General features: G+C 54.0%; 1 protein-coding gene across 3 annotated transcripts in view; it reads left to right on the forward strand.

Annotated features, from left to right (window-relative positions):
- RABGAP1 (RAB GTPase activating protein 1) overlaps positions 1 to 11477 on the forward strand; it is a 141170-nt gene that overhangs the window by 127030 nt on the left and 2663 nt on the right. For all 3 annotated transcript variants that reach the window (XM_045846251.1, XM_045846253.1, XM_045846252.1), the window contains 5 exons: positions 421 to 531; positions 7787 to 7891; positions 8689 to 8772; positions 9357 to 9428; positions 11094 to 11291. In XM_045846251.1, the coding sequence (XP_045702207.1) occupies positions 421 to 531; positions 7787 to 7891; positions 8689 to 8772; positions 9357 to 9428; positions 11094 to 11291 (570 nt within the window). The remainder of the gene's footprint in view (positions 1 to 420; positions 532 to 7786; positions 7892 to 8688; positions 8773 to 9356; positions 9429 to 11093; positions 11292 to 11477) is intronic.

The raw sequence follows: 11477 nt of genomic DNA on the forward strand, positions 1-11477 counted from the left end.
GCGTCTGTGGCTGATGTGAGGGGCAGGGCTTGCAGCCCTTCGTGTCATGGTGCCCGGAGCGGCTTTGTCGGATTATTTTTACACTTCAGTTCCATTGTTTCTGGTTCAAGTTTCGATTTGAGTTTGCAAATGAAAAAAAAAAGTTTGTTTTGCTTCAAACCAGATGCCTGGTTTGTTACAGTTCAGTGGCCTTTTGGCACAGTTAATAAGACATTAACTTGACAGGGTCACTTGAGTCAGTTAAGCATTCTCCGGTGAAGGCAGAAAATAAGAGATTATGGGTTGGTGGTATATCAGGACCAGCCGTGTCTCTCACAGGTCCCATAGGACTCGGGAAGTAGTGTTGAGGGTTAGCCCTGAGAAACTGTCATTTTCATCTGATTTTTATGTGTCTCTGACTGGTCCCTTTGAACCCCTCAGCGGGAGAACAGGCGTCTACAAGAAGCGAACATGAGGCTGGAACAGGAAAACGATGACCTGGCCCATGAGCTGGTGACCAGCAAGATCGCGCTGCGGAAGGACCTGGATAACGTAAGTAGTCGGTCGAAGGGATACATTGTATCCAGCACCGGCCTTCCCTCTTAGTCGCTGAGCTCTGTGTGAGGGACAGTGCTGCTTGTTCTGGTTCGCTTCCTCCCTGACACCGGCCCATGTCGGCATTCCTTTCCCCCTTCCCCCCACGGATCAGCGAGAATCCCGAGAAGCCCTTTTTACCACACTCTTCACTCCTTAGACACTCGGTCCTTGAACTTCTTTCTCAGCAGTGCTTGATTGAGGGACCTTCTGGCTAATTCTTAGCTGTCACGATTGGCGGTGGCATTTAATCACTGTGATTTTTTTAAACTCCCCCTAAAACCAGAAGAGACTTTGTTATCTGGCGTCCTCTGTGCCTGGTGACTGAGCGCTGCCGACGGTGAGGAAGCTCAGTGCCGGAGAAGCTTGGTGTCGTAGTTTCTGTTGGCAGGTGTGCCGTTTTCCTTTGCTTCTCCGATTCTTAAACGTTGCAGGTGACGGCTTTCCTGGAGGGGGTTTGTCCGTTTCCTACACTTCAGGCTTCCCTTGGAAGTGGAGCCTCTCGCTCACGGTTCAGGTCAGAGGCTGCAGGCTTCCTCTGTAAAGGGATAGGCTTGGTGGGCCACACGGCCTCTCTTGCGACTCTGGAACCCTTCCGCCGGCACAGCGCTAGCCACCGGCAGGCAGTGCACGAGGGAGCACGGCGTGCTCCAGCCAGACCTGGTCTCCGGGAACTGGTGGACTTGGCGTGTGGGCCGTCGTGTGCCAGCACCTGCCGTGGACCTCCCTGTGAAGCTCCTGAGATCACCTTCCTGCTCATTGGGCTCCTGAGGTTCTAGAAATAGGCGCAGGCTCTTGAGGGTTGGTAGGGGACTGAGGCGGTACAGTGAGCCCCATAGGGTCTGCGACCCTCGTAAGGGCCTTGATACCTACCAGGTGTGTGTGAAAATACTGTGTACTATTGGTTCTTCGTACTTTCCTTTAGAAGTAGAATAGTGGAGTAGGCAATTTTAAACAGGCCTAGGTTCTAATACCAACTACTCTACTTTCAAGTAGAGAAAAGCGTCTGGCAGGGAGTTGGTGCAGAATAAATGCTGTGTCGCAGGGTATACATACAGAGAATTACAGGAGTTGGTGGATGTGAAAAGCCTCCATCCCCCCCAAAATAAAATCACACACAGGTAGTGTCACTTCCCTCTGCGTGTCTCATTGCCAACTACAAATAGCCATGGGAAACTGGGAAGGCTCCTTTTTCCAGGTTCTGCAGGGAGGGCGTTTCAAGGTCATGAGCGCTCAGTACCTGGAATCTGGCAGTCTCACTGCCTTTTGGTTCCACACAGCCTCCTCCTCAGGGTCGCAGCTCCTCCCTGTGGTGCAGACTCCCAGCCTGCCCCGTGCTCCTTTGTGGCAATGCGGTGTGAATCACTCCCTCACCCACCAGGCGTCTCTGCCCAGTGAGCGGAGGAGGCCGGGCACACTGAGCAGGGACTGCTGAGGCTGGGCCACAGCACCGCCAGGGACTCCACGCGGCAGGGGGTGAGAGAGGAAACGGGTCCTGGACAGGAGCTGTGTGTCCCCCAGTGAGATTGTGTTAAGAGGCAACTTAATGCTGAAGTTCCAGGTGGGTTTGCTGTTGGCATCCCTGTTCCTGGACTTCCCTGTTCCTGCAGCCTGACCCTAGGCAGCACGACCCTCCCTTTTAGGTCGTGTCACCTGGACACAGTCGTCAGAGAACGAGGTTACGTTCCTCGTGTTGGGGTGAGGACGAGTGAGAACAGTACAGGTTTCCCTGCACTGCTGATCTGCGTGTGGGCGCTGTGCTGGTCAGCACTTGGCTAACCCCCCCTCTACCCGCACCTCAGCCGTGTAAGGACAGGGAAGGAGCCCCATTGACGGGTCAGGATTTTCTTAACAATCAGGAAAGCTTGAGACCCAGGGAAATGAAGGCACCCAGGAAGGAGCAGAGCCAGGGGTCTAACCCAGCCCAGGCCTTTTCTCCAACACCACACTGCCTCCAAAAGAAATGGGCAGCAAGAAGCGTGATTCGGTGTCAGAACTCCATCAGAAACACGAGTCCGGGGGACCAGTGACGCTGTCACGGAACAGCTGCCGTTCCCTCAGCACTGACCCCTGGGCGCTTCTCGGAGTGCTTTGTTTGCCCCCTTACTAAATCGTCACAATGCCGACATTGTCTGAGGGATGCACTCATGACGCCCCTTTCAGGACCTGGGACACAACACTGCCACTGGCAGAGCCTTTGGATTGAACCGCAGAAGCCCAGCACTGGAGCTTACAGCCCTGACTGGGTCCAGAGGAGTAGGACTCGCCCCCCTCCAGCCGGCCGCAGGGCCTGGAGGACCTCGAGGACCGCCCCGCCCCACCCCACACCGACCTGAACAGTGAGCCCCTTTCCCAGCGAGTTCTCGTCCCGTCCTCCTTTTTCACTCAGCGCAGAGGACCAGTGGGGAAGTGAAGGGTGTGTCCTCACCTTTCCTCAGGGACTCACATTTGTGAAAGAACCTCATTCCTTTCAACTCTTCCCTTTCTGCAACCCCGAGAAAAGCTCTGGTATGTGGCTTGTAGGGTTTCCAGAATGCTCTTTGTATTTCCTGTCGATTTTACATTGCTTTTGTTATTCCTCAGCTGTCACTTTTCTCCCCCTGCACAGCAGCTGTTGAGAAATTCCAGCTGAGAGAGGCACGTGCAAGGCCCTGGGCCAGGGCTGGCGGGAGCGTGTCTGAGCGTGTCAGTTCCGGCCCTGCCTCTCGGCACGTGCACGGCGCCCTGTCAGAGCCCCCTGCCCGAGTGTGAACGTGCGTCCTCTTCCGCTTTCTCGTTCTGTGACCTTGAGCAGGTTGCTAGACTCGACCCATTGAGTTTCTTTCTCTCTATCAAAAGTCCGCTGACCCTCCACACGAGGTCTCCCCAGTTCTGTGTGTGCTCCCTTGGCCCGTGTGTCCTCACACCAGCGCCACAGTCTCCAGTCTTAGCAACCGGGTCGTGCGCGCCCTCCGGCTTTGTTCTTTGCAATAAATAGTTCTCCTGTTTTAAATCATTTGCATTTCTCTATAAATGCGAGGATCAGTGTGTCAACTTCTAGAAGTAAAAGTCTTCTGGGATTTTGAGTGGGGTTGCATCTATAAATCTACGTGGGGAGAATTAACCTCTGAACAGTAACTGAACCTTCCAATGCATGAGTACAATTTTCCTTTACTTAGGTCAATTTTTAATTTTAGCTTTTTTCTTTTAGTTCTCAGTTTATACAATATGCACATAACTTTAATCTGTTATAAACCCTATTATTTTTTAAATTACATTTCCAGTCATTCATTGCTAATTTCCAGGAATACAGTTGAATTCGTGGCCTTGGGTCCTATGACTTTGCTACCGTGACTGATGACTCTGGGAGCTTTTTGGTGTACGTTTTAGCGTTTCCCACGTACACAGTCATATCGTCTCTGAATGAAGACAGTTTTACCTCCTTTCGGGTCTCGTTCCTCTTTCTCTCGCGTCCTGCCCTGACTGGGACCTTCAGAATGATGCGGAAGGGCGAGTGGGCCTCTCCGCCCTCTCGCAGGTGGCGCTGCGGCTCTTCCAGAGGCCTGGTGCAGAAGGTCCTCCGGTCTTCCTCTTTGCTGGGGGTTTTCGGGTGCTCTTCCTGTAGCCGTGGGGGTGGTTATTTGCTGCCTCTCCTAATTCTGTTAATATGGTAAAATAAATTGATTTTTCAATGTAAACCACCCTTGCACCCCTAAGAAGTGTGGAGTTTCCATTTTTTATTAAAGACTTCTATTTGTGTTAAAGATTTTTACGTTTATGAGGAGTACTGGTTTAGAGTTTCTTGAATGGTTTTGTCTAGTTTTAACATCAGGATAATAAACTGGAAAGTGGTTCCCTCCTATTTTCTTAAGTACTTCATGTAGAATTGTTTTCTTGATTAAACCTTTGATTTAATTCCCAAATGAAGCCACTTGGGCCTGGACTTTTCTTAGAAGTTATTTAATTATGAGTAATTTTCTGCAAAGAATATTTATTCCATTTATTTTTAGATATGTGCTATTCAAATTTTCTAATTCTTCATGTTTCTTTTTTAACAATTTGTGTTTTTCCAGTAATTTATTCGTTTCACCTTGGTTGTCACATGCGGAGGCACCGAGTCACCGACACTTCCTCCTTCTGCTGATGCTAAAGCACCTGTGGGCGGGGGGGGAGGGGGCTCTCCCATCCCTGCCCGTGCGTGTCCTCTTCCTCTTCGCCCCGGCCGCTCTGACCCGGGGTCTGTCCCCTGTTTGATCTCTTCAAAACCCAGCTTTTGGGTTCATTGGTATTTTTTTGTTTTGTTTTGTTTTTATTTCTGTTTATTATTTCCTTTTACTTTGTTTTTGGTTTAATTTGCTTTTTGTAGCTTCTTAAAGAGGAAGCTTGAACATTAATTTTGGACCATTTTTTCTAAAATTAGCGTTATGTTATAAATCTTCCTAAAATACTGTTTCAGCTGCATCCCACATCTGATATGCTGTGTTTTTATTTTCATTTAGTTCTTGTGATTTCTTCTTTGACCTGTGAATGAATTAGGAGTGTACTGTTTAGTTTTCAACTATTAGGGATTTTTCTAGTTGATTTCTGATGAATTCATTTGTGATCAGAGAACCACAGGGTCTCTTTGGGTGAGGTGCATGTCACACATGCACCTGGAAAGGGTGTGGGTGTGGGTGTGTGTGGTTGGGGTGGCATGTTCCAGAAACGTCGTTCAGTGCAGTTGGCTGCCTGTTGTCAGACGCTCCCCGGACTCTGTTCTCTCCCCGCGTGTCCTGTGGCTGCTGAGACGGCAGTGGGCGTGGTTCTCATCCCGTTGATACAGTTCTCCTTTCAGCTGTCTCAGTTTTCATTTCCTAGAATTGGAATCAACGCGTACATTTCTGCTTGTTACACCTTCTCACTGTTTTATTTTATGAAATGCCCCTTTTCATCCCTGGTGATGCCCTGCTCTGAAATCTGCTTTGATACTAATGCAACCACTTCTCCTTCTGTGGTACTGCATGGAGCACCCTTTCACTCGTAGCGCATCTGTGTCTTTGTGTTTAAAATGGGTTTTTGTAGCAAGCATATAGTTGGGTCTTGCTTTTTTTGATTTTTAATTCTCACCTGAAGATATGCTTTTTATTGATTTTAGAGGGGGAGGGAGAGAGAGACACAGCGATGTAAGAAGGAAATACTGATCCGTTGCCTCCTGCGTGCGCTGCAGCCGGGGACCAAACCTGCAGCTTTTCGGGGTGTGGGGTGAGGCTCCGGCCGTGGTGGGTCTTTTCAAGTTCAGTCTGATCCTCTGTCTCCCTTTCATTGGAATGTTTAGACCAGTTACATGTGATGTAATTATTTATATGGTGGATTTAAGTCTACCACCTTGCTATTTGTTATCCGTTTGTTGTATTTGCTTTTTTTTTCTCCTCCATGATTTCATTCACCACTCTCTGTGCCTTAAATTACTAGCTGTTCCGGAGCACGCTCACCCCCAGAGCTCGGTCCCACAGCTTCCGGCCTCCACGGCGTCTCTGCCCACTTCACCCTGTGAGGCTCGCTCTGCGTGGAACCCTCACCCTGCCCCTCGGTGCACAGTGCGCCTCTGGGCAGCCAGCCGGGCCGGCAGTGGAGCTCACCTTGTGTGTTTGCTTTCTCCCGGGAAACACCGGTCCACATTTGTCGTTTCCAGTGGGAGGGTACACCCGATCCCTGTGAGTCCTGCGTGACGGGAAGTGGGAGCCTGGATCTGTGCTCATTGGCACCAGGCGTTCGTCCTCACACTCACGTGCCCGGAGAGGGCTGTGCCGCGCGTGCTGTGCCCCCTCCCAGGGGTGAGGGCAGCGCCTGGAGTAGCGGCCCAAGTGCTGGGCCTGAGGTCAGGTGACCTGACCTGCGCTTGGACTCTTGCTGTGCTCTGCACGGAGAGAGCTTGGGGGGTCAGGGTGAGCAGGGAAGGTCGAGTTAGAAGAGTCCGTGACCGGGCTGTCCCGCTCTTCTCAGAGTCAGCCTTCGTGTTAGCCATCATGCCCCGTGGTGGCGGCAGCGACTAGTAAATGAGGGAGCAGAAGCGGGTGCCCCAGGAGGCGAGGATGGAGTCCAGGGAGGGGAGGGAGAGGGAATGGGTGGTGGTGTGGGTTAAAGTGACACCGGATCTTCAACAGGACTTCGTTCTCCTCGATCGTTGTTTCCTGCCGTTTCTTGTTTCCTTCTTGATTTCTCCTGGGGGCTGGGGAGGTGAGGAGCCACCCCCCAGGAAAGACAGGCCGTACCTGCAGGACCCCGTTTTGTTGTGTGCATGACAGTTTGCCAGCAATGAACGGCCTTTGGAGCTTCATGGCATGCCATTCTCTGTCCTCCCTTTAAGACCCAGCTCCCTGGAACCTGTTCCCCTGAAGAAGGTGCATCAGAGGCCCCGGGGTCCCGGGGACAGTGCAGGGCTCAGTGCCACCGCGTCACTGGGTGTCGTTTCAGGGAGACCTCCGCTCACTGTCCAAGGCGGCTGTGCACAAGGAGCCGGCCGAGCCCCTCTGTGCCCAGGGCTCTGTCACTGGGAGCTGCCCCCTGTCTCCTGGACTGCCCTCTGCCTTGCCCCTGTCGTGTGTCCTTCAGTTGTCCTGGAGTGTCCCGTGTCAGAGACTCACATCACTGGGATTTGCTCGCTGGGACCCAGAAATCTGCCCTCCAGACCTCTGTGTGCTTTAGAAAAAACTGGGGTGGAGGATGGCCATTTCAGCTAATAAAAACAGAATGCCTGGAAAGGGGGGGCCTCCGTTATCAAGTAACAGAGTGAAATGCAGAACTTGTTTGATGAAGCAGAGAAAATACTGAGAGCTTGGAGGAGGAAGACCAGAATTTGCCCTTACTGCTGGTGAGCGCTCACTCCGTGCCAGGCGCCGTGCCGAGGCCTTTCCGCACGCTGTCCGTCAGGCGCGGGGCCCGAGGCTCGGGAAGCCTCTCAGTGCCTTGGCCAGGGGCACGTGGTCGGGGAGCAGGGCAGTGGAGCCCAGGCTGCCGGGTGCCAGAGGCCATGCCGCTAATCACTGCCCTGCCTACCTCGGTGCCAGAGCCTGGGCCAGGCACTTGGGCGTGAGTCCAGTCTCAGTGCGACCTTGGGCGTGTCATTCCCCCCACCCCCACCTCCACGGGATCACAGCTTCCCCTTCATCTTAAAATGGGATTGTGCTGGGTGATTCACGCCCCTTCCGGTTCTCAATGCTTGTTCGGTAACGGCGGCGGCTCTTAAATGTTTCAGGCTGAGGAAAAGGCAGATGCACTGAACAAGGAGCTGCTTATGACCAAACAGAAGCTGATTGATGCAGAAGAAGAGAAAAGACGGCTGGAGGAAGAGTCTGCTCAGGTAAGGAAGCCTCGCCCCGCCCCTCCCCTCCCCCCTCTGTGTCTTGCAAATGCCTGGTGGTTGGCACTGGTGAACCCGGAGACAGCTAGCTCCCATTTCCCTCCAGAGGCCTCTCTTATTGACTGCGTGCAGATAATGGCTCTTAATAATTAAAGCGTAGGAGGCAACAGTGGGGCAAAGCCCATCTTTGGTTGGGCAGGAGAAATTCCTGTGTGTCAGCTCCCGAGTGCGACAAAGAATAGGGCTAGCATTTCTGCAGAAGGAAAGCAGACCTAAAATGTCTGGCTGTCACTGACATGGCCCCGCCAGGCAAACCCTGGAAGGCTGTCCGAGCCAGCCCTGTGGTGTCTGGGGCAGAGGCGCAGCCGTGGGAGGAGCTTTGGGTGCTGGTGCCTGGGGCAGTCCTCTCCCTTCCCCCTCACTGGTCCACAAAGGTAACCCCTCTGGCCCCGGTCAGGGCTGCCTGAGCGAGGCCACAGGGCACTCTCCGCACCAGCCTGAGGCCAGTTCCCGAAGAAGCCTGGCCTCAGTGAGCTCAGCGGCCTCTGCGGCCGGTGCTGCATCCTCTGCGCGGGCAGGGAGGAACTTCAGCAAAAGCCCAGTCTGGAGTCAGGGCTGGGTGTTTCTGGAAGCTTCGACTGTCTCTCCCTCTCCTGGCCTCAAGAGCCGGGGTTAGCACTGCCAGAGGGAAGGGAGAGGGGCGAATGGGAGCCCTTCCAGAGTTTGCTGAGGCACTTTTTGGAAAGCCCTTTGTATTTTCCTTAAAACACTCACTTCTGCTTTTTTAATGCACGCAGTTAAAGGAAATGTGTCGGCGGGAGCTTGACAAGGCAGAGTCTGAGATTAAAAAAAACAGTTCCATCATCGGTGACTACAAGCAGGTGGGTCCGTGCCCCCGGCAGCCCTGCCGGTCCACAGGAAATGTGCCCCCTCCTCACCCAGGAGCCTGTGGTTCCCAACTCTAGAAGGAGGGGAATGGCCTCGCTCTCCCACCGTGTCGGCGGAGCGCCGGGCGTGGTGCGTGCCCTGCAGGCTCGGAGGCGCCTCAGCGGGCGCACTGTGTTCCTGGGGACATTCGGGTTCCAGTTCCAGCGTCAGGGTCCTGTGTGGTCCTGTGACGCAGACCCGTTCTCTCCCTGGCTGTTTGCATTCTAAGGACATACCTGAACTGGTCTTGTCCCTTCCTGCACTGGGCTCCCGCTCTGGCGAGTGGGTCTGCGAGGGTTTGGACACCGGTGCCCACTGCGTGTGGGGCTGGTCGGTTCCCGCACAGCCCAGCCGAGGCACGCAGGGGTGGCGCGGCCCAAGGAGCCTCTGCTCTCCCGCAGCCCCTGCTTTCCCGAGTGGTGGTGGCTGCTGGGGGCCGTCCGCACCCCGAGTAGCGTAGTCCAGCTGCCCCCACAGAACTCATCCCCGTCCCCCAGGGAGCAGGAGTGGCACTGCTTAAAACATTCTGTTTCCTTAGATTTGTTCTCAGTTGAGTGAAAGACTGGAGAAGCAGCAGACTACTAATAAGCTGGAAATTGAGAAAATTCGGGTAAGTCTCCCTTTACCGAAGAAATTCTATGGCACCTAGCTCAGTTTGTTGCTGTGGTCAGCAGAACAGATTCTGGCGTGGGGCGGGGGTGCTGCTTTGATTTCAGAAGTGAGAGGACCTGCCCAGCACCTGGTCGGGCACCTGCCACGGCCTGGCTCAGCAGGGGGCAGCCGACACCGTGCCTGCCTCCTCTGGGGGGGGAGTACGGGAGAGACCCGGGACACCAAAGCGCGAGGGCCCTTGTTCTGGAAGGTGTGGGTAGCGTCCTCCTCTGGGTGCTTTGCAAACCGCAGGGTGAGCGCCACCCGCTCTCCAGGTGTCATCACGTGGGAAGGGAGTGCCCGAAGCAAGGAGTCTGGGGTGCGGACTTCCCCTGAGGTGGGGACACGCCCCCCAGAGCCCAGTTCCCTCTGCTGTCATTATGGTCCAGGTGCTACAAGGACTTGAATTCCCAGTGTACAGTTGTTGCCAGTTTGAGGACTTGAGTAACTTGGCAGTTTCTTTAAGCTATACTTGTCTTACCGTACTTACCCGATTTTATTAATATGAGTCACTCTCTGTGCAGTGCTTTCCTAACGCATTGACAGTTCAGTGGACACGGCCGTGTTTGCACAGGACAACATGTCACCTGCAGCAGGATGACACCCGGCCCCCATCATAAGGAGTGTTCAACCAGCAGTCGCTGTTTGTTAAATATAGTTTATTTTCTGATTCTAAAACGAGTAATACTCGCTGCAGGACACTTGGAGGATAAGAGTGAATACCCCCTGGCCGGGCGCTCGGCTGGAGTATCGTCCCGCAGCCCAAAGGGTCTCGGGGCGGACCCCTGGTCGGGGAGCATGCGCCGCGCAACCCACCGGTGTTTCTCTCCCCGCCCCGCTCTTCCTGTTTCTCTAAAATCAGCAATTAAATATCCTCAGGTGAGGATTTAAAAAAAAGTAAATAAGAAAAAAACCCTCACACTCACGTTACCCACAGATAACGTCATTGTGGCTAACACTTTGGTGTGTATTCTTTCCGCCTTTGTTCTGTGTACCACAGAAAAATTCGCTCATTCTAAGACACGCATTTTTTCTCACGCACATCTCTGAAATTGGGGCGTGCTCTCTGGCTGGCGGCTTGTTGTTGTTTCATTGGCAGCACGTTGCCCTCGAGGTGGTAAAACGGCACTTCTTGCAGACAGCTGGGCGGCCGAGGCGCGCACGTGAGCTGCGCTCCGTGTGCGTGCGTGTCCCGGCCCGCCCGTTCCTGCTGCGCCGTGTCAGGAACGACTCCACACTGACCTCAGGGGCCGCGCGCTTCCTGCATGAGCGCTGCGCAGTGCGCTAAGTTTCTCCCAGACGGTGGGCAGCTTGCCCCCTTCTCCTGGCCTCTCACTGCAGTGAAACCCTTGTACATCGGTCTTGCCTGGTCACTGTTCACTTTCTTCGCCGAGCTTCCTAGATGGGAGATGACCGGATCCAGACGTCAGGACAGTCTGGTGGCCTTCCGTCTGTGCTGCAGGCGCCCGTGCCCACGGGCTGTCTGCCCGCTCGCAAAGAGCAGGTTTCGGGAGCTGGAGGGCCCCGCTGAGAAGCCGCCTCTCGGCTTCCCAGGAGGGGGATACTCGCGTCTTCTGAAGGGCCAGTTTCTTCTTGTCTCTTCACATCTGACCTTCAATTTCAGCAAAAAGTGGATGACTGTGAGCGCTGCCGAGAGTTTTTCAACAAAGAAGGGCGCGTGAAGGGCAGCAGCTCAGCTAAGGAAGCCGTAGATGAGGACACAGACGAGGAGAAGGAGACGCTCAAGAACCAGCTCAGAGAGATGGAACTGGAGCTGGCGCAGACCAAGCTGCAGCTGGTGGAGGCCGAGTGTAAGATACAGGTACTGGCCCGCCCCGCCCCAGGCCCAGCGACCCACGGGCTGCTCCTGCTCAGTGCGGCGGGACTCGGCCCGTGTGAGAGGGGTTTCCGGGTGGGGTCTGGTCGCACCGGGAATGATCTTTATGGGTTGTGGTTCTCTTCCCTTTTCAACTTGGACTGTGATCCCGAAGGGAAGAAGCCCATTACT

This window comes from Phyllostomus hastatus, unplaced genomic scaffold (genome assembly GCF_019186645.2).
Source record: "Phyllostomus hastatus isolate PE091 unplaced genomic scaffold, TTU_PhHast_1.1 phas_contig_495, whole genome shotgun sequence".
Taxonomy (NCBI): domain Eukaryota; kingdom Metazoa; phylum Chordata; class Mammalia; order Chiroptera; family Phyllostomidae; genus Phyllostomus; species Phyllostomus hastatus.